Here is a 22,435-nt window from a genome sequence, read left to right on the forward strand (position 1 = left end):
CAATACGTAGTGCATAAATATGAGCATACACTTATTTGACACTTCATATAGCCAGTGTAGAAAGAAAAAAACGGGAACGAAATTGCGAAATTTACGATCAGCATTCGCTTTCACTTACATCAATTTCTTGCATAATGTGTTTTACTTTGCTTCCTCCAGCTTTCATTTTTATTACTTTTATCCTGTCTTCAAATGTGAATGCTTTTCTTTTCTTAACTCCTTGGTCTGCAAATGTCCATTTCGTAGCCATTTTAGCAATGCAACGTTCATAATGCATCTGAAACTTAATAACAAATATTTCCTGGACTACTGTGCATGTGTAAACCAGTGTGGTGGTTGCTGTTGCCGCTTCCGAATGAAGCAGTAGAGGTCGCTGTGGCATGCTGAGGTTGGATTAGACTTTTGCGGAAGGCTTGTTTTCATTGTAGTGAATCTCGTTGCGAGGCAAGAGCAGAGAAAAAGATTTCGTATAACGGAACAAGGGGACTTTTCGTCATATGGGGAGCGGAAAAGTGGGAACGGCTTTCATGCATGAACATTTTTTCACACTAGGGGGTATTTTCGCCCATGTAGGTTTCGTTGTAGAGGAGTTTCACTGGATTCTGAAATCTATTTAGAAAAGATTTTCTAACACTCGCCTGACTTGCGTGCAGGCAGCGTGGAATCGCTTCCCGCTCGGTGACGTTGTGGATGAGCGTGTGTATCGTTGTTCGCCTCTATGTGTGCCCTGCTACGAGCTGGTGACCAGTTTAGGGCGTAATCCGCCCTTTCGCCCTGTTCAACCCCCCAGGAGTGATAAAAATGCGGGAGCTGTTCCTCGACCTTTCTTCCTGGCTGCTCTTGCTTCCACTCGGGACTGTCTGCAGACGTAGGCTTTGACAACTGACTCACGCTTAAGCTCTAGTGTCTGTCTCTTTGGGTAGCAAAGTCCTTGAGGAGGTTGGGAGGGGGGTCAGACAGATGAGGTGAGCCAAAGGCATGAGAGTTTTGCTTGCCACGATACCTCTGGGCTTAACTCTTCATCTATCCAAAAATCAGACTTAAGTAGGAGTTCCCAAAGGATATCCTCGGACGTTTCACTGCAAATCGGTAGCACCTTCAAATACTGGACACACCAGAAAATCCTGCTCCTGCCCAAGAACCAACAAAGAACTCAGACTGGCTTCACAGCCGTGTCCTTTTGAGCTTCAAGCAGCTGCGGTATGCCACAAAACTTTAAAGTATCGTACGGGCATTGTTGGAAGTAACATTTTAGCACAGCTAACCATTACTTAAGTGAAAAAAATAAAGGCATTCAAGTCAGCCCAAATGGAAATAGAAAAACAACAAAACACTAAATTAAAAAAAAGATTCACAGAACAAGTCGTTTTATAGGTTGTACAATTAAACGTCACATTTCCAGGCGTTCCAAGCGCTACACTGTTTCAGTCCTCGAATAAAACAGGACGGAAGTGAATTAAACACCTTGTCACATTATGTTTGTCATCCATGTCGCGGTTCACACACAACAGCGATATAAAATAAAGAGGCTACAGTGCCTGGCCTCTTACGTACCCGATGTCAAGAACTGGTCATTATCTTTCATAACTTGAACGCGACTATAAATAGAAAAAAACAAAACAGGAACGCCTGCTTAAGGGACACCACAACCTCTAATCAGATGGAACCAAGAGTCATCGCATTCCCATGCCTGGTATGAGGAAAGACGGCCTTCACTCTCATCGTGGTATGGCGGGCATGCGAGTTAATCATCCCCTCAGAGGCTTCCAACATGCAAAAAAAGCAACAAAGCACGACAGGAGTTTTGTAGAGATTCAAAGTTGTCGTCGACTTGTGCCGAAACGTAGTCGGCGGCGGAGGTGCGGGCCGTACGGCCAGCACCGGCCCGGAAATCTACCGACCGTTTGGGGAAAAAGGCCCCTATTTTTCCAGAAATTCCCGATGCCCCTCCCCCGACATCCAGCTTGTGTGGACACAAGCGCAAATTCACACGAGCCCTTTGGCATACACGGAGAGGCCAGACGTACACCGGTTGGCCGCGTCCGCAAGCGCGCACAAAAGGACACGCTAAAACCCGGCGGTGCGCGCCAGCGTACACCGACAATGACGCCAACAAAACAGAAGATAATATGATGGGAATGTACGGAACAAAAACAAGTTGGGTCCAAGACAAGTAAGCTAACATCCCTACCCAGAGGAAATTGGATGTCTACCTGCGCTCTTTTCGTGCTTCAGAAAGGAAATAATAATAACTCCTGGCGATCGAAGTGCAACAAATGGGCGCTTATCATCATTTGGACATGACTTTTTTTTCCACTTCAGTCTTTGCGCTTGTTTTCGGCCACCATCTTCAAGATACAAATCTCTGAATCCACTTGACACTTTCAGGACAAACGTTGAATCAGTCGTACTTTTTGTTTTTGTGTTATGAAATCAAAGATGGAGGGAGGCTGCGAAAACATTTAGCGCTTCCTCTTGGCTCTTCTGTCAGTTAAACAGTCACATGAAGGTCAGGCTCTTATGCAATGCAATGCTGACCCCCCCCCCCACCCCCACCAAAAAAACCCAACATGTCTCCAGTGATGTTTCTGCTGTTGCCCGAGTATCAACTAAAACTTGGACTGGCTTCACTGCGCTGGCTCCCGTGAATTTTGTTTGATCCCAGAGCAGCTGCGTTCGGTTGCAAAGTTAAGCAACAGCAGTTTGGTCCGCTCATCTGCACTTGCTTCCATTTTTTTTCTTTTCTTATCAATCTTTCCGATTGTCTTTGGCCTTGCCGCTCTGTTTACGTAAACATTCAGCCACCCCGTCTCTTCCCTTTGTTGAAAGTTTAATCGGAGCTCAACCGTGCGGCTCCCCGGCGCTAACCGGAGCTAGCAAAACAAGCGGCGGTGTTTTGCTTGGGCAAAACCATATCTGCGAACTGGCTCGGTATCGTTTGTTATCGCGGAGGATCAGGATAGATGCTGTGTGGATTAACGCATCAGAAAATCTCCGGTCCCAAGTTCTTCTACACCCAACGTAGAAGCGGAAGGCTAAAATATTTTAAGATGAAGGGTGACGCAAAGCTATCTAGCCCGTATATGAGATAATTGATGTGTTGCTTCTCTCGACGCCAACACCCGACGGCGTCTTTCTGATTAGATAACGAGACGCCATTTACAATAAGAGACGGGCATTAACTGGAAGGTGTGTGGAGTCTTAATTAAGACGGGAATGTTGGCCGCAACGCCTGCGCACTTTTGCTAACGTCGTCATGTGGGAAACTGTGTAGTGGCGTTTATCTTGCCCTCAAAGGCTTTTTGTGCAGTGTTGTTGCTCACAGAGGTATCTTATTATGGCGTCATTCTCAAAATATTGCAATGACGTCAACTGGGCGCAACATCGTATCGCGTTTTCTCTTCAGGTGGCTCGATATCAGCGCATCCCATAAACGGGTTTTCTTTACATGATATTCGTGATTGCACAATGCCTGTATGGTGGGATGACTGATACCGTTGAGAAAAGATCACAATATTACAAGAATTTTCTTCGGTTAGATGGAAATGATGATGGATTTTCTTTCTGCCGCGACGATGATCACACTCTTGTTAGTGTTGATACCGCTAATATCATTGGGAAAATAATCCCAATCGTGGACTTTAGAGTTTTCTTCAGTTTGACGGATACCGTGGTGTTTTTAAGATTGTTCTAAGGTATCAATTATTGACACATGCAGGCACATTTTTGGGGGGGGGGGTACTATATTTGGACCAAGTTACTTTGAAAACTGCTCATTCATGTCACCTTTTATGCCTTTAGTCTGCCGCAATGAGCTAGGAAGCCTTTGGGCCAAATGGATCTGGGTTAGATTAGCTTCCTGTCCCCTGTTAATTTCGGCCCAAAATAAACAAACGTAGGCAGCCCGCCCTCATACGGCCACGTCCCAATTTACAGGGATTTGTCATCGAAACTGAACAACAACGTCAAACAAATTCACGCAAAGGCGTCACGCGCTGCTCTTTTAGCCGGATGAATTACGAAATGCGTCAGGAAAACAAAGAGCCTGCTCATCCCACTGTGACGGTGCCACTCTTCTCACCATTTGCGCTCTTCCTCATCAAGCCAGTAATCACAACACGTCATTTTAGCGCTCCGCAACATTTTTGCGGCTGACGCGCTTGTGGGGCGGTGGCATCGCGCCGGTATTCCTTTTTTTGGCGCAACGCAGACTGGCTCCACTTGAAAGTTGAGGCGGACGTGCTCGTGAATGCATGCAAACAAGCACGCAGACGGGGAAAAAGGTTAGTTAGCCTTTTTCATGCTGGTTACACAAAGCCACATGTTTTGCATCGCAAAAAAGCAAACCAATGGAAGTAAGTACAGTGATCCCTCGCTACTTCGCGGTTCGTTTATCGCGGGTTCAGTGCATCGCAGATTTTTTTCAAACATTAAAAAAAAAAATTATTGTTATTATGATTATTTTTTTTAATATACATGGAGTACAGTACTGTACATATTACTCTATGTGACTCGCTGTTGTTTTGCAGCTTCTCGCGGACTGTTTGCGGACTTAAAAAAAAAAATCATTGTTTTTTTTTTTTTTACCTGTTTATGTTAATTGGACTCGACTTCGCGGATTTTCCTTCATCGCGGGTGGTTTTGGTCCCCATTAACCGCGATAAACGAGGGATTACTGTATTCCATAGCCGCAAATGTAGGCTAGGGATGTTTATTTACTCGAGGAGATGAAACCTATGAGCCGTGAGGGCCATTTTGGGAATAGTACAGTAAAAAAAAACAATGTACTTCAGTAGACCTTTCAGGTATTTGGACTTTCCTTGGGTATTTATTGATCCGATGACATAACTCAGAACTGGCTGGTTACTTTTTTTTCGGCTTTTGAGTGAGTCAAAGCGGTTAAAAGCCAGCTATGGTCTTTTATCCAGGGCTCACTGTCTGATCAGCCACTGACGCACTTTCTTTGTTGTCTTCCATTATCCCCCCACCGCGGGGTAGCAACAGGTATCCTTTTAGCCGGCGCGTGTGCCTCTGATCTCCCCAACAATGGCATCCCTTCTTGATGAAAGACGAGAAGATAAGCGTGTGATCTCAAGCGGGAAACAGATTGAAGTTTGGAGTGTTTGACACCATGTGAAAGAAAAAAAAAATTTTTTTTTTTTTTTTTTTGATTTGGACAAGTGACCGCCCAGTAAGCGTGTTTTCCAATTGGCCCCAATTTTTATTGTGATGTCACAGTGACGGAGGATGCTGGGGCATCTTGAGTCGTCAGTGCAGCGCATTGTTGCATTGTTAGACGTTTAACAAAGAGGCGCGCGCCCGTGTGTGTGTGTGTGTGTGTGTGTGTGTGTGTGTGTGTGTGTGTGTGTGTGTGTGCCAAAAGTGTATGACTACCTCATGCATCAGGGGTGTGCGTGTGTGTGTGTGAGATGGCGGTGTCAGCCAGTGCCACTCGTCCAGGTCATCACAATGGAGGGCTCAGGGTTGGCGTGCAGACCACCTCCGACATGTCAAAAGACGGCTTTTACACTTTCCACATTTTTCAGTGTCTCCGGAAAAGTGGACCGCTCTCACGCTACTTGTACTTTTTTCTGGGCTGTGTGTGTGTGTGTGTGTGTGTGTGTGTGTGTGTGTGTGTGTGAGAGAGAGAGAGAAAGAAAGAAACGGTAGTGATAAAGTCGAAGCAGAACTTTTGCACATTGTGTGGTAGTTTCAGCTGACTGACTAGCTTTGAGAGTGCTGGAAAATTAATATTAATCAAGCACATTGGTATACCGGGGCTCATTTGCATACTCGTTGTCAGGCTAGTTAGCGGGCCGCCATTCACACTCACATGTTTTTTTCTTTTTAACGTCGACATCAACGGGTGGGCAATAAGACGAGTAGTTCCCACTCGGCTGATGGGGTGTCGTCTTTATATACGCGCACACGCACGCAAACGGAGGGAGGCTCGCTTTTCATTCCGATCTTTTGTCCTCCAGTAATGTCTGGTATGCCAGGATACAAGCTTTGCTCAATGACCTGATTTCTATGGGGTTGTGCGTGCGTGTGTGCGTGCGTGTCCTTCCTTTGGATAAGACACAGGGCTTAACTGGGCAGACAGAAACATCCAGCCAATCAGAGGGCATTAAACACGCACGCACGCGCGCGCGCGCACACACACACACACACACACACACACACACACACACACACACACACACACACACACACACACGAAGTCTCACATGAGGTAAACAAAAAGGCCCGACTAATTGGATTAGGAAATATTCCAACGGGAAACTCAACTTTGGTCCAGTGCAGCTATTCCAAGCCAAGATGCATTTAATGCGATAAATGTTTTCTTTTCAAAAGTTGACTGCTTGTACGATCAAATCTAAATGATGAAAATCAATGGCCATGCGAAGGTTCGGACTAAATGTCATACTGTGTCATCATCGGTCCTGATATAGGACAGGTGTCAAACCCAAGGCCTGCGAGCCAGATCTGGCCCACCACATCATTTTCTGTGGACCACGAAAGCAAATCAAAGATGGCAACTTTCATGATGCTTGCTAAAATCGACCAAAATGTAAAATTCTCATTTGTAATAAATAAGAGTGATACTCTAAGCATTTTCTTGTTCCCAAAACCCTCATTCCAGTAACTTAAACAATAGGTGAACGAACATTTATTCTTGACTTCTTTATATGGTTTCAGTCATAATGGGCCTGCAAGGAAAATGGTAACTAAAATGTGGCCTGTGACAAAAATGAGTTTGACACCCCTGCGATATAGTATCAATATACCATGATCAAGTTATGATAACGGTGCAGTTTGACAACTGTAGCGCGTGCAAAGCCTGAGCACTTCACCGTGTAGTAGATGATATCGCGCCGATATCAATCTTTTAGGTCACAAAATCTTTGGCAAAATATTGTTCCAACTTCTTAACAGAGTTTCCTTTAGTCACATATCGTCATGTACTGTAGAAGGTTTTCCTCCAGCATACCGCACAATAGCTCCTCGTGGACTTTACCTTGTCTCTGTATGAAGATCCTCAGCAGGGGGTGCGCAGTGGACACGGCCTTGCAGAAGTTGTCATCATTATTGATAGGCAGCAGGTCTCCGTGCACGTCGGCGTACCCGATCATCACCTCCATGTTGGCGATGCGGTGGATGTGCAGGATGAGCTTGTAGAACTCCTCGAACTTGCCTGGCTTGAGGCGGTCCACCGAGAAGCGGCGGAACTCGGCGCCATACTGAAACGATTGAAAGACAAGCTTAAAAGAAAGAATTTTTTTTTTTGTTTTTGTTTTAAAAACAGGGGAGACAAGTCCAATTAAATAAAAAAATGAGCTAATTTACACTTTACAAATTTCCTTCAGCCTGAGTTCACTGAACAATCAAATAGCTTCATTTTGAGCTGTCTTACGCACACAAGAACAAACAGACAAGCCACAAGTGAAGGTTTCGGCCAGGTCATCATGTGACTCATAGACCTCGGAGCAAAGGCGAGAGATGCCACGTTGAGGTACAAAGGCACGCCTCGCTAAACCAAAATAATGCACCATTACAGGAACAAGCTAACATTAAAGGAACAGAAGAGACACGGGAGTAGTATAAAATGAGTGCTATTTTGTTTGCACAATTACGCAAGAATCATATAACCAATTTATACACACACACACACACACACACACACACACACACACACACACACACACACACACACACACACACACGAATTCCAAGGATATCAATGGTATCATGATACATCTCCTCCTACACATATCACTTATAAAATACGATTCTGATATTTTTCAGACGATACCAATGGTAGTACGATGCATACTATTGCAACAAAACCATTATCTACAAAGTAAATGAAAACTCCCTGTACAGTATGATATTATTCTGTATCTACTACATACATGACACACGATGGAATATTCACACAATATTTTGTCAATGATATCTGACATCACAATACGGGGATCTCGCGATAATTGAGTTACTGGACAAAAAGCACAGGTGAGATCTATGTCAGGAAAGAAAACTCACAGTCTGAAATTGTGTTTTTTTTTTTTTAAACCATTTGAGGTTAAAAAAATTGAATCCATCACATCACAGCCTTCATAGCCGTAAACTAGTCCGAATGTAGGATAGCTGGTGATGTAACACCTGGGAGTGATGCATCCTTCAGTTGAACATTAATCACGTCATGTTCAGGCACGTTTGCCCCCTGCGGGCTTGTCTTCCGTTTTTCATGGCAAATTACGATGGGAGATTCACTTTTATCTCCAACAAACCAGTTTTCAAGCAGCTTCCTCATTGCCTTGGAATTGCATGCAAGAGTCCACATTTGGGTGGGTGGAGGTCAAGCGCACCTCCTCACAAGTGTTGTTGAAGATGCGTTTTCTTCAAAGATATCAACGATTGTGCACTTGCTGTGACATGATACTGTTGTTTTTTTTTTTCTGAATAGTATCGCAAGGATATTGTATGGTGGATATTCAGTTACATAACTATCAGGGTGTATCGTATCATTTTCGAAAAAAATTTTAAGTGTGTGTGTACTCTGTGACTAACCACCCATAATCATATGGAAGGGCGAGTTATTTTGCGATGGCCATCTCTACTAAATCAAATAAAATAAATTAGTTGGGTTCCAGTGATGTTTCCTAATAATCAATTGTTTTTGAAAATCTACGTAAATCAAAGTCGTGGCATCAACATCCCACCAAACACAAGTTTATTTGATAGTAATTTTAATTGAATAAAACTCAATACTTTGATATTTGACCAGTGATAACATGATACGTCAGAGTAACTGAAGAAATTGCAAAGCCAAATTTCCGCAATATTTGAACAAGAGTATTGTTGTGGTATCATAATAGTGACAATTAGTAATAATGGCAAGAGATCTGTTAATTTTATCTCATCACGAGTGTGATAATGATGATCAGATGTAGGCTACATCTGATCATCATCGGCCGTATTGTGCTAAATCATGTAGCACAATACGGCCGATTTGACAAGCTCGTGATATTGGAAATGTATATATGTATCATAGACATAGCAATATTGATTTGCCGAAGAAAACGCGCAATGTGCTTTTTGCCAGCCATATCAGTGGTTATCACGATACAGTGGATGCGCTTCAGTCACGCTACGATGATAAAAAACTATCAACATCGGATGCAACTGCACAAAAATCGATAATCCCCCAAACTCAGCCAATTTGGTTACTTTTCATGGTTCATCTCTTTTGTCAGTCAGCGTCCAAAACAACAAGGTTATTTGAACTCAGAACAATGTACAATAATTTGACACATGGCATTCAAACTGAAATACTCTCTAAATTCTGGAAAATTATATATTCACATTTCCCAGCTCGAAATCAGGTTAAAATTTGCAAAAAATGAATGCAGTACGTCAAATAAGGACTAAAAATAAGCTTTCCAGTGCAAATAAATACATTTTCTATGCCTACTCGGAATCAAGTTATCGCATTTCGGCTTTTAACGCCAAACAAACATTTCAGCGATCATAACAAACAATTCAATCTCACCCACCTTGCTTTTCACCTCCACGGCGTTAAGATCCACGTTCCGCAGTGGTTGAGACCGATTAAAGCTCCGGTTCATTTTTGGTAGTTTTAAAAACACACACGAACAGATGAGGAAAGGAAAACTTGTGCCCGCTGAAAAGGGGGCTCCCAAATGCAATGAAGTCCTTCGGGTGTGTTTCTTTAGATTATTTCCGCTCCCAAAAGCCTTCTTTAAAATCGGACTAAAACTCGACTCCGCCTTTGAGAAGGCGACTTTCCTGCAGAAAAGGTGAAGAGCAACTCGCCGGGTGGAGTTTAAGAGGCTTGGTTTAAGTTTTGAAATGACGTCAGCTCTCCTAAAAAAAATAAAATAAAAAATAAAAAAAGCCGCCTTCACTGTAACTCGTTTATTACGATTTCAAAGAAAAAAATCCAAGTGCCGTGTCCATGATCATTCATTAAATAGATATAAACTCGATACAGTAACTTATTAAATTCTTCTAAAGAGAAGAAATACAATAATCAACCAAAGAATAAAAACTTCCACGCAAGTGAAAAAAGTGAATATTCCTATTTACACTTGTTTATGAACGCAGCATTTTCACATAAGTTTACGGCAGCACACTGACTCACGCCGTTTACAGTACTTACTTTCAGAAAATAACCGGGCAAAAGTGAAAAATAATCTCGGAATAATTTCAAGGTAGTAAGTATTTTTTGTCCTCTTGCGAATCATCTTTTCAAGCAACTGACGTTACTACTGTTTTTACGACCTTCGAGCACAACGGCTGATGATTGGGCAGATTGCCACGTACTGATTAATGACTCAAACTAAATACATAAACAAGGATATAATTTCACTTTATTCTCACTTTATTTTAATAATATGATGGTCTACATTGTTCCAAGTTTTAAATTGTAAAAGATCGTACATCATTTTATATTGAATTGATTTGCGACAGTTTTTTACAGTTTACGGAATTTTAAAATATCATAATTAAGCACATGGCGCTACGCCGTGGTCAATTGATGGTAGTGCACCAACGCCACTTTTCTGTTCAGAGCTCAAGTGGATGCAGTTTACAAGATTCACCAGCATGTGTCAATAAACGATCAAACAAAGCAAAGACAAGTTGGATGAAAACCAAAAAGCGGTCCAAGAGAATAACAAGAAAGCATACCACAAAACTATTAATGTGTCATGAATCAAGTGATAGTTCAATTTGAGTTGAGAACCACATCACGACATTAGCATTATACACTTACATCATACAAAGAACTTTGTGAAGCCGTCAAACTTTCCATCCAAGAAGTTAAAAACTGTCTCACAGCTTCATGTGTTTCCTTACTTGGATCGTCATTTCAACAGAACACACGTTTTCATTATCTTTGTCAACAGTAGACATCGGGATACTTCCGGTGACAAAGTGATAACAACCTTTGACTTGAACTCGATTCCATGACCAATGATGACTGTGTTTGGGGTCCACAAAACGTTAACGGTTTAAGGGGAGCCAAACCACTATTACTGGGCTTGTGAAAGGCATCTGCTCACAATCATGTGTAGAATGTTTAGTTGGGCTGCCTTTGACGAATACAGCAAAATATAATGACCCTTCAATGGCAGAAACATCACGACATCAACTTGTAGCCAGTGTTATTTTAGTCAACGAAAGTAACGAAATAACTCAAATTAAAATTGAAAAAACAATTTCCATAACAAAATACAATAAAACGAAAAAGCTTTGAAAAAAACTCCCTGAATCAACATTTTCCGTTCATAAAACAAATGATAATCATAGCGAAAGTGTCATTAGGTTTCGTTGCTGCAAAGTAATTAAATGCACGAGCCTTTGGCGGTTGATTTTTCAATGTGTTTATTTCGAAAGTACTGTATGGCCGCTCGGCGGAAAAGGAGAAGTTCGAACAGTCATCTGGGAGTTATAGTCCTCTGAAACGAGTGTCGCACAAAATCAACGTCATCAAACAGCACCCAACAACAACAAAAAATAGCCACCTGAGGACGGGAGTCCGAGGAGACAAGTTTAGGTGGGTTTTTTTGATTGATGGCTTCCCTGCTTTTGTCATTTAAGTAAGGCCGAAATACCACGCAAGGTAAAAGTGCTCTCATTTTGCACCGTGTCTAGTACAAAATGTTTTAAACCAAAATTTTGTTGAATTTTTACTTAACAATGTCGTATTTAAGTTTCTGGTGTGGCAGTAATGCTCACTTGTGCTTCGGCGGTATAGCACACACTTGTGTGGTACGTATACTGTACAGCTGTTGTGTTAGTGACAGTTTGATAGCTGACCACTACAGGGTGCCATTGCGACATAAAAGTAAGCTATTAAAGGGGACCGGGGATTTCTACTTTTCTTCCCTCTCTCACCTTCACACCCTTTTATGTTTCCCACAGTGACACATTGACGACATGTCTGCTTTGCTTTAATCGCACCACGTCCCTCCTCATCCTGGCCGGACCCTTTTGATGCCTAAAGCCCTCCAGGCCGCTTGTGATTCAGCAGCACTCCAGCGGCCACTCCGGCCTGCCCACTGGGGTCCTGCTTGTCCCTCTCAAGGAAAACACCAGCCATCTGGTCTCGCATGGGGTAAGAGGTCAACTCTCAGGCTGGTAATGAGGATGGTGTTGCCAGGGGGATGAAGGAGGGGTGGTGTGTGCGCGCGTACATGTGTGAGGCCAATGGCGGGGTCTGTCTGCTTCCTGAGTGAGCATTAAACATTAACGAGTCTGGCGGACGGCGTGCGGAGGACATGTTCGACAAGCGGAAAGAGCCAAGGATCCTGTCACTAATATCTATAAGTACAAACCCAATTTCGATAAAGTTGGGATGTTGCCATAAAACTCAAAGTTAATGATTATTTGAAAAAAAAACATTATTGTTGATCAGTTTGAAAATGAAATATCTGTACAGTAGTCTCACGTTATTAGTGGTGACATCACTGTGTAGCGCTAACACATGGGCTGCGGAGAGAACGTCTCGGGCAGGATTACGGCTCCCTGAGTCTACAAAAACGGTATCTGTGTTGTCTACACTTCCAATGCCTATAAATAAACTACAGAGATCGCGATTGTGTGACCTCAGAGGACCACAACGCAATCGCAAAACGAACGCCCAGTGGGCCTCCTGCACTGTGGAGAGCTAACTCGAGTTAACTAACGGCACCCAAAGCTTATTGTCTTGTTTGCATTTGTATCCGACTCACTGACTGAGTTCTTTCTTTTTGAATTCTAGAACAAACTAACTCACCAATCAACTAAATTTATTTTAGAAATTCAATCAGCTGCTCTTTCATTGATCTCTCCAAGTGTGGGTTTCTCTGCGTGTGTATCTGATGGGTATACCCCCCACCCCTCCACACACACACACACACACACACACACACACACACACACACACACACACACACACACACACACACACATATATATTTCCATGTGTGCACGTGTGCAGGAAGTGGTTGCCGTCGAGGCTTTTGCATAACCTCCCCCCACCGTGTGTGCTGATGAAGAGAGTCTCTGTCGAAGCTATCAAAGCCAATGTCATCGCTCTTTTCTTTGTCTTTCTTTGCAGATTTTTTCTCCCCCGCAGGACCATAGGGGTGAAGGTGGAGGAGTGCGTTGTTGTTGCTCTACAGCCGTTTTAGCGGGTAAGCTACAAAAGTTGAGTCTCAAGCTGCAAGGCGGCGTTGAAACGCACTTAGGAGTATATGGAAATAAAATGTGAATATAAAAAGTCTACGCACGCCAGTTCAATGTTTTGGGGATGCTTTTCTTCATCTAGAACTGGGTGCTTATTCAAGGTGGAGCGGGTCACGAATGAAATACGAACGAAACACAATAGTAGTCACCCCCCCCAAAAAAAAAAGAAAGTGAGAAGACTATTAGCACATCTGAAGTTTATATGGGATGAACTTGAAATGGTGCCAGGTGTGTGCTGAGTTGAATGTGATTGGTTCATGATGGACACATCCCAGTTGCAAGTGGGGGTGCACACTTATGCAACCACATTCTCTCCCTTGTTTATTTTTACTTGCCCTCTTGATTTTTTTTTTCCCCCACCAATTAAGTTGTACAGGTTATAGGTCACATAAGCTGCGGGGGAAGGTTTCAAATGATTGATTTTGGTCTCATTTTCCACCAAAACATGGCATTTCAACAGGGGTGTGCAGACTTTTTAGATCTATTGTGAAGTCCCCCCGAGTCCCACGCACACTCCTTTCGATATTGTTTCATGGGGTGACTCGATGGACCCCTTGGTTCCTCCGCTTGTGACGTTACCATGGCAATAAGGGGTCACCCTTTGCACCCTGAACTCTGGCCTTTGCTCCTAATCAGGCTGAGGGGGCACCTTATCTTAGCGCTACCCACAAAAACAAAAAATAAGACCTCTGACACAATCAAGGAAAAGAAAGGATACCTTGCAGGAACGTTGTGGTGGGGGCCGGGGGGGGCACATGTTAGAGTCGGCTGGAGTGCCAATTGAAGGGTTGTACGGTGAAAAATGATATTTTAGACTTGGCATGAAGTTGAGTTCAGGCAGACAGTATTTGAAATTCAGCACTCACTGAATAAATGATCTCATTTTATTTTTAATAGTTAGATTTCAAAATATTTGGGGGGAAAAAAATAAAACTAGCAAACTACTCAACTAGCAAAACAAGGAAATTAGCTACAAATTCTTTTCAAAGTGATATAAAACAATACGTTGTCGACTTCTGGATTTTTGTTCTGTTTTTTTTTAATTTTTTTTTTTATGTATTGATAATCATTTGTATTTACACAACCTTCCCCCCACCTCAACTCCATTTGAATGTTTTTGCTTGCATTTGTCACGGTGGCTTATTAGCTTGCTTATTTTTGCGACTATGCAGCATTCACACACAAATAATGTGTGTGTGTGTGTGTGTGTGTGTGTGTGTGTGTGTGTGTGATAAATGTTCTGAATGCACTGTGGCTGCTGAGCTCCCAGCCTTCTCGCATTGTCACTCTCCTCTGGGGGCTTTGAGTGTGTTCGCTAGCTAACTTGCATCATCGCCATGGAGACCCCACCAACTATGACCCCCGCCCCCCTCCCAATCGTCACTGCCTTTGCACGTTCACCTTGCAGCCCCCCCCCTCCCCCCCTACCTCTGGGCTCTCTCTTTTTGTCTGCTGACAAAGCTTGACAAACAGCATGTGACTGGCAGGGCTTAGCGCCACTTGTCCATTCACGTCTGCATGCACACGGAAAACTAAGGAGCCATATTGATTTTTATTGATGAACCCTCACAGCCAGCAGAGAAGGAAACAAGGAAAGTCAGCGGGAATCGTCTCAGTGGGGGTCCCAAAAAAAAAACAAAAACATGACATGCCTTTTTCATTTGATTGTTTTTGCTATTGATCAACACTGTCCGATTCTGGACCAGACCAAATAATGATTTGGGATTCCAGAAATGCAGGCTCTAACAAAGTGCAATAACCAAAATATTTATTGACAGAAAAGCGCCCCGACGAAGTAACAAACAGAAATCGCTGGACACAAGGAGCCAGAAGAAGCAATGCATCAACAAAAGCGCTTGCATGAGGTAAGGTACTCGGAAAACACCAAAAATTAACAAACTAAATGTCAAGAAGCTAATCACATGAAGCCAAAGCTCAAAAGCAATAAGGAAAAATACTTGAATCTATGAATAACGAGAGGTCTAGAAAACAATGCTTGAAGCACTCCCGCGAACAAGGTCAATAATCCGACCAGAGAGTAGACAACATGGCAGTCCTTAGATACATGGCAGGCTTGACTGGTAAATGCGGAACAGGTGAGCGTGCTGGAGCGAAACACCGTCCACTCTAGCTGGGGCTGAAAACAAAACAAACATGACAAACAACCCTTCTTCACAGTTGTGTGCCCCAGGAAAGTGGTGACTTTTGCCATGCATTAAGTCGCAAATGTGGCAAATAAAACATGACTTACAATTTTTTGATTTATTTCATGTATTTTAGATGATCACATGTACTTAATAAATGACTTAAAAATTACTTAAATTGACCTATTTAATTTATCCACCATCTTTTTAAAGCGGCTAAGGAAGGTTACAAATGCCAATTCTGTAAATGTTATTTTGTTATGATAGAAAATATACAGTAAATATAAAATATTAAATTTCATCATTGGCAATGTGATTGCATTTCTTCCTCAATTCCAGTACAGTTTTTGTTTTACTTCACATTTTTGGGGTGTGCACATTTGACGCTTATGAATGAATTTAGGAGTCAGCGTATAAAGAAACTAGAATAAAATTAAAGTTGATTTTGTTTTACCAAATGAAGCAAATCCCCCAAAAGTCACTCCAATGCCAAATTTTTAATGTTTTTTTCTTTTTTTTTTTTTTTTTGGGACAGTTAACAAATTCATCACACTTGCATTCATTTCAATGGGGAGAGACAATTTAAGATGCACTTTTTTTTTTTTTTTTTTTTTTTTTAACGGACCTGACGTGACCCCCGCAGTCCACCTGTTGGTGTCCAGTGACGCTAGCACAAGTCACGTCTGAGCACCCGAAACATTTTGGCCGCATAATAGTACCCACAAGTAAATGCATCTAGACTTGACTTGATAGATGAAAGTGGCTCGCCTGCTAATGAAGCCGCATGCGTATTAATTAATCAACTTAACCTGGGCCGGCTGTAGCCCACCCTCCACTCTGCGCCCTAAATCACACAAAGTTGCTTCAAGGATTCATTCAAGATAAACGGCAGGGAACAGCGCGGGCGATCGTGTGTGTTTAAGGCAAACACGGCAAGCGAGAGCGGGAGGGGTGAAAATGATTAACCCCGTAAGACATTGGCCTAATTAAATCTGCTTAAGTGAGGCGAGCAACCTTGAAAGGCGCCAGGCGGTCAGCTGAACTCATGTAAAATGGATGTCGGCGTACACCGGCGACACGTGTAATCTTTCGTCGGCGGGCGGGCTCGCCGCTAATAGGCTAGCCGCGCTTTTGCCCAGGGTCAAACCTGCGTTGCTGCCGCGCGGCTATTTGCACAAGCGGCGGCCGCTTTTGAATACATTTGCGCGGGCATTAGCATGTAGCTGCTATTAACCCTTTCGTGCACCCTGTAACCTGTAAACATGATAAACTGTCCACTGGAGTAACCCTTGTCCCTCAACGGGTTAATCGTGTGCCGACAGGATTTAGCAGGTGGCAAAACTGCATTCGTGCACTGCATTTGTCAATGTGCAAATTTTCACAGACTGTAATTAGTAGAGAAGTGTGTGTTTGGGTGTTTCCTTGATTTGGTTTAAAAAAAAATATATATATATATATATATATACACACACACACACATTATTTTTATTATTATATCATTTATTTGAAAAAATGTTTCACTGATCATTACAGCAGAAAACGCGTGACTGCCAGTACAAAAGTGAGTATTTTGAGCATAAATGGTGTGAAACGGTTGCACAATGTGGCGTTGTCAGCAGGCGACGTTGGCCCAGTTTGTGGCGGAATGCGTAACTGGCAATTTCCTCCCAAATCCGGTGCGAACACACAAATCGCCTCTTTCACGCCGCGCTCCCTAATCAGGCCAACACGTCATTCAACGTGCCTCGAGTGTCTGTAATCAAGGCTCGAAATGGCTACTTTGCTTGATTCCTTGCCATCACCCGAGGAAATCAAGTGGCTTCTTTCACACCTGCTGCTGCGCCGCGTGTCAGGGATTCCGAGGCCCGTTTCTCCTCCCGACGCATTCCTGCGGTTTCGCACCGCACTTTGGAAAATACGCCCCCCCCCCCTCTCTTTTATCCGAGGGCGGACGAAAAAAAAATCCCTCCCCCTCCCCAACCCCATTGCAACCACCCGTCTTCACTTTCCAGCCTGCGGTGCGCAATAAAAATATGAGAGTTTGACGACTGGCAGGGATTTTGGCAAGCTCCCGTGAACATAGACTATGTCTGTTTGGGAAACACGTGTGCCAAACATGCTTCGAAGCAGAGCCCCCAATCATTGCTCAACTTTTTTCTTTTTCATATTGGGGGGCACGGGGAGATTGACATCACTTTCCATATTTTCTGCACTATAAGGCGCACCTAAAAGAATTCACTTTTCTCAAAAGCCGGCACTGCGCCTTATAATCTGATGCGCCTTCTATGTGGATCAATATTCTGATTTCTTGGGCGTAGTATTTTAAATGTTCTGTAAAGCGCTTTGTTTCAGCTGCAGCGGTTGTGAAAGCGCTATATACCGTATTTTCACACCTATAAGGCGCCATTAAAAGTCTAAAATTTTCTCCAAAGTGGACAGCACGCCTTATAATGCGGAGCGTCTTGTGTATGCGCTGAGTACCAAAACCTGACAGAGAGCCAACACGCGTTTATATAGAGAAAAGGCGGAAGTGAATGAGGACAGGCATGCGGCGAAGAAGTCGGCCAATCAGTGAAGGGTGGGCGTGTATATATAAACATAAATAGAGAGAGAGAGAGAGAGAGAGAGAGAGAAAGAAAAGGCTGACGTGAGTGAGGACAGGCATGCGGCGAAGAAGTCCGCCAATGAGTGAAGGGTGGACGTGTAAGTGGATGCTAAAGGCACGCCCCTAGCAGGTACCAGCACCTGTATAAAGTGTGGATATGTGCGTTATTGCAAAACAACTTCGGTTTTGGTTTCTAAGAACCCCCGAAATTACTTCTACAAAGAGACACGCCTACAAAGCTCAGTTCAAGCTTCAAGCCATCGGTTATGCGGAGAAACATGGGAATCGAGCAGCCGCGAGAGAATTTCAAGTCAACGAATCCATGGCTCGCAAATGGAGGAAGCAGGAGAACGAGCTTCGCCAAGTCAAAAAGACGAAGCTGAGTTTCCGTGGACAGAAGGCGAGGTGGCCCGAGTTGGAAGACCAACTGGAGCGGTGGATTGTTGATCAAAGAGCAGCCGGCAGAAGCGTCTCCACAGTCACCATTCGACTGTGTACTCACGTTTGTTCGACTGTGTACTCACGTTTTTTGATCAATCAAAAAACGTGAGTACATTGTAAGCTGGCTAAATAAAATGCAACTGAACTCAGTTTTGCTTCCGTTGCCTTTTTAAAAACGTGTTTTTAGCGTGTATCCGTATGTCTTAGCATGCTACCGTATGCTTCAAGCTAACGTGTTTTTAGCGTGCGTGCACGCATGCCGTATGTTTAAGCTGGCGTATGTTTTACCACTGTAAAACTGCGCCCAATAATACAGTGCGTTTTGTCTATGTGTAAAATACCAAAATAGCACCCGTTAGTGAGACTGCGCCCAACAATACGGTGCGCCGAATGGTTGTGAAAATACGGTACATAAAACATTAAAAGCATGACAGAAAGAGAAACAATATATTAAGACATTGCAAAAATCATAGTAAAATCAGCCAAAATAATTACTGTAGATTAAATTATTGAAACCAAGCATCAGTCAAGATAAATTCAAGGATAGCGTCCAAATGGGGACTTAAACAAGAAAATAAGTGACAGAGTTAACGTCAAAGCTGCAGTAAAAAATATTTTCAGTTCTGATATCTGATGTGCACTGAATTTGGGTTTCAAGGCAAATACTCCTGACTTTCCCAAGAAAAAGCCTGGGCCCAACGTGTGTGTCAATTGACATCTATGTAGGTAAAAGACGAAGGAGGTTTTCCAGAGTCGTTCCTATTCGATCAAATAACAGCGCAGCAGTTCTTATCGAGTCCACCATTCCAAACCTCAGTTTCATAACGAAGGAGTTGTTCAGTAACAACCTCCAATGCAAGAAAATATCTTATGGGAAGTTTGACTCCCATAGTTTGAGTATGTTGCTCTTCAGTCCTAATTTTCCATTCCAGCAACATGTGGATGCATAGCGCAACCGCAGCCACTATAGTAGCTTCTATTCTACGTGTCTTATAATGTGGTGCGCCCTATATATGAAAACATTTTTTAAATGTAAAAGGCCATTCACTGAAGGTGCGCCTGATGCTCCGAAGCGCCTTATAGTGTGGAAAATACAGTACATGGTGTGGTGTCACTGAAATCAAGGATAAATTATCCTAAACCTGTTCTACCGTTGTTAGGTTTCTAAATTTTTCTAACTCCCTAGTCCATGTCTGATTGTTCAAGCCATCAGGAGAACATTTTGATGGATTCGTGTCCATTTTGGTTTGGACAGGACCACCTCTGAACTTGGGGTTTACTCGTTTCTGGAGGATGAAAGACCACTGCTTTGCTTCTCAACCAAAGTAGGGGTCCTTCGCAGTGGGTGGTGCCATGGGGTCTTTCCCCCCCCCCCCCCTCCCCAACTGCGGCTTTGCTACCTCTCTGGAACCACACAGAGACAAGCTCCATACTCCATGTCTCCTGAAGAGGGCATTGCCTGTCAGGCATTACCTCTCAACTGCGGGTCTGCCTTGTTCCAGCGGCTCGTCAACCAAGACACAGGATGGCGCAGTGGCGGTTGTCAATGGTTGTTGGGGTCACCCCATCTGGGCGTTTTGCCAGGTGATCCATCTGGTGGCTGCGTGGCGTCGCCTCTCAGGAACCGAGACCATTAACGCTGTATTCTGTTTCCTGAGTCAAACTTGTTCACAGTCTGCAGACTTCAGCTCGACTGGCCAAGTTCCATTTTTCTGACAGGTACGAAATATATTTAGCCGGTTCTCTGGAGTTCCTCAGCTTGACACGGCATCATGACATTTAAATTGTTGTTTTTGACCCCGAGTACGAGTCAGCAGGCAGGCTGGCGGACGGCAGGTTGACTTTGGGATTGGCTACGAATCCAAACGGTGTCTGAGTGGTGCGGTTCCCCGATTGGGCCGTTATTGAAGCACAACGTGTTTTATTGCCTGTTAGGAAGGGGAAGCAAAAATGGAGGCGCTGTGTGTGTACCTTAATCCTCTCCCCACTCCCCAGCCCCAAAACGGTGGGGTTTGGTCCCCCTAAGCCAGAGGCAACTTCTCCTTCACTTGCCCGTTGTTGGGGGTGCACGCCCGAGGTCAGAGGTGCTCATCTGGATAGTTTGAGCTATTTGGGAACGCCCCCGCCCCCCTGACCCCTTTCACACTGATCAAGGTCGTGCTGTCCAAAACCTGTGAACCCCGATTCCTGCCCGGGCCTCATCTGGCTGTCAGCGTTTTAGCCGAGATGAATCATTCCTAAAGGGAAAAGCTGGAACGGTTTCAAGTCTTCCTTTCGTTGAAGGGAAGTTCAAGTTAATCATTTTGGATGCCTTTATGCAGGTAACCCACATAAAAAAAAGACAAACACACAGGGAAGCAGGGATTCCGAAAATGCTGCATGCACTGGATGTGGAATTTATGGTGAGCGCCCCCCACGGGGTGCATAAAATTTCAAGTAGAAAGACGTCTGCTTTTCTCTACTTCGGGCACCAAGTGTGCCATGCCTTAAAAAGTTTGCAAATGAACGTCAGAAAACAACAAAAATAATTTCTATTCTGGATTGGACAAAGGAACGATGCATGAAACCCACGTGCAGGCATTGTTTGAGATTCCCAAGCGGCTAATTATCGAGGTTAGCCTTTTCTAAAAAGACGACAATCGGTTAATGAGGCACTTAAAAAAAAAAAAAAAAAATCAGCTGTGATATGTTATTTCCTTTTTTATTTATTTTTATTTTTTTGGTACTTTATTGGATGGTTCACATTATTTCAGAAGCTTTGATTTATTATCGGAAGAATAACTTTTAGCACCACTGGTTATATCAGCGCTTTGCTTTTGTGCGGGAAAGCCCATTTGGTATGCGTGCCATTTACACGGAGCAGACATGTGGGAAAATTCCACCTTTAGTAGGCCGTGTGAAAAAGAAAAGCGCCGAGAGCAAATACCTGGGCTAACGTCGTTTGTTCCCGTGGCCGATTGAACTCTTGGCGTCCAATTGACTTTTATGTACTCCCGCTGCGATCGGAATGTGGCCTTTATGGAGTGCGTTGTTATTAAAGAATGCACAATGGCTTCAAATCGGCACTGCTGAAGTTGTCCTCTCGCAAAGCCTTAATGGGATGCAGATTGCAGCCGCGGGTGGGCTGACTCTTGCGCGACTGAAAATATCGAAAGTTGCAATGTATCGTTTTTCACATTTTGTTCATATTCGTTTCAATGTTGCATGACTGGAAATACTGGAAAAAAATATTTTTACATTTTGTCACATACACTCCACATACAATCGGAAAAATCGGTTTATCATATCACCGGGGCGATGAATGGTCAATTTTTAGCTTATTTGAATACTTTTGAAGACTTGTACACTCAAACGTTTTGAGGGTTTGAAGACTTTTGGGATTGTTCTCCCAAATGCTCCGCAGGACGTGATGGGATGTGGCATTTGAAAAGATCGGTGGGGGCGGACCATGGAGCCTTTAAACCTTCACCTCTGGCCTCTTGCTCTCCACAAAGCAAAGGGAGGGGGACTTGGGTGGGAATTTGGGAGGCTGGATCGCAAACCTCACCTCATGGCAAAACTCACAAAATTGGACTAGGGAAGGGGGGTGGACGCAGTTTCATGGAAGAGCACTTGAAGGCATCACATGGAGAAAATGATTGAGTGCAAAAGGTGATCAAGTAGAAAGAGAGAGGGACTGGGGGATGGGTGGGGGTGTGGGCGGTGGGGGGGTCAGATGGTGTGGCTGGCAGCCTTCCTGTTTGATTAGCCATTAACCCATGGTGCTGGTGGGAGTCGCAGTCAGAGCGTCACTTCCTTTGATTACACCACAAAGGGGGCTGCTGGGAAAAAAAAACAAAAAACAAAACGCTTCATCCCCCTCCCACCTCTCCCCCAGCAATGGCCAACACGCGGCGCTTCGGGGGGCTGATTCGGCTTGTTGCTCTTTACGCCCCCTCGCCCGCTGCAATCAAACGGAGGACAAAACACACACAAAGTTTCCCGCTCTGAT

At 43.7% G+C, this 22,435-nt stretch overlaps 1 protein-coding gene and 1 long non-coding RNA gene across 6 annotated transcripts in view; one reads left to right on the forward strand and one right to left on the reverse strand.

The window, feature by feature from the left end:
* The window catches only part of pard6gb (par-6 family cell polarity regulator gamma b), a 24,533-nt gene extending 14,676 nt beyond the window's left edge, over window positions 1–9,857 (reverse strand). Inside the window, exons 1-2 of the mRNA XM_019890241.1 lie at window positions 9,558–9,857; window positions 7,019–7,241 (exon numbers count right to left, since the gene is read on the reverse strand). Coding sequence (XP_019745800.1) covers window positions 7,019–7,241; window positions 9,558–9,629 — 295 coding nt within the window. The 5' untranslated portion in view covers window positions 9,630–9,857. The remainder of the gene's footprint in view (window positions 1–7,018; window positions 7,242–9,557) is intronic.
* A 1,693-nt stretch (window positions 9,858–11,550) lies between these two features.
* LOC109528068 (uncharacterized) overlaps window positions 11,551–22,435 on the forward strand; it is a 36,228-nt gene continuing 25,343 nt past the window's right edge. For 2 of the 5 annotated variants that reach the window (XR_002170633.1, XR_002170637.1), the window contains exons 1-3: window positions 11,551–11,647; window positions 11,950–12,142; window positions 13,127–13,202. This is a non-coding gene — a long non-coding RNA (uncharacterized LOC109528068). Of the gene's footprint in view, window positions 11,648–11,697; window positions 11,873–11,949; window positions 12,143–13,126; window positions 13,203–15,032; window positions 15,562–22,435 lie in introns of those variants that run through there. The other 3 variants (XR_002170636.1, XR_002170635.1, XR_002170634.1) reach the window with 3 other exon arrangements.

Source organism: Hippocampus comes, unplaced genomic scaffold, assembly GCF_001891065.2.
Source record: "Hippocampus comes isolate QL1 unplaced genomic scaffold, H_comes_QL1_v1.1 scaffold71, whole genome shotgun sequence".
In the NCBI taxonomy this organism is placed as follows: domain Eukaryota; kingdom Metazoa; phylum Chordata; class Actinopteri; order Syngnathiformes; family Syngnathidae; genus Hippocampus; species Hippocampus comes.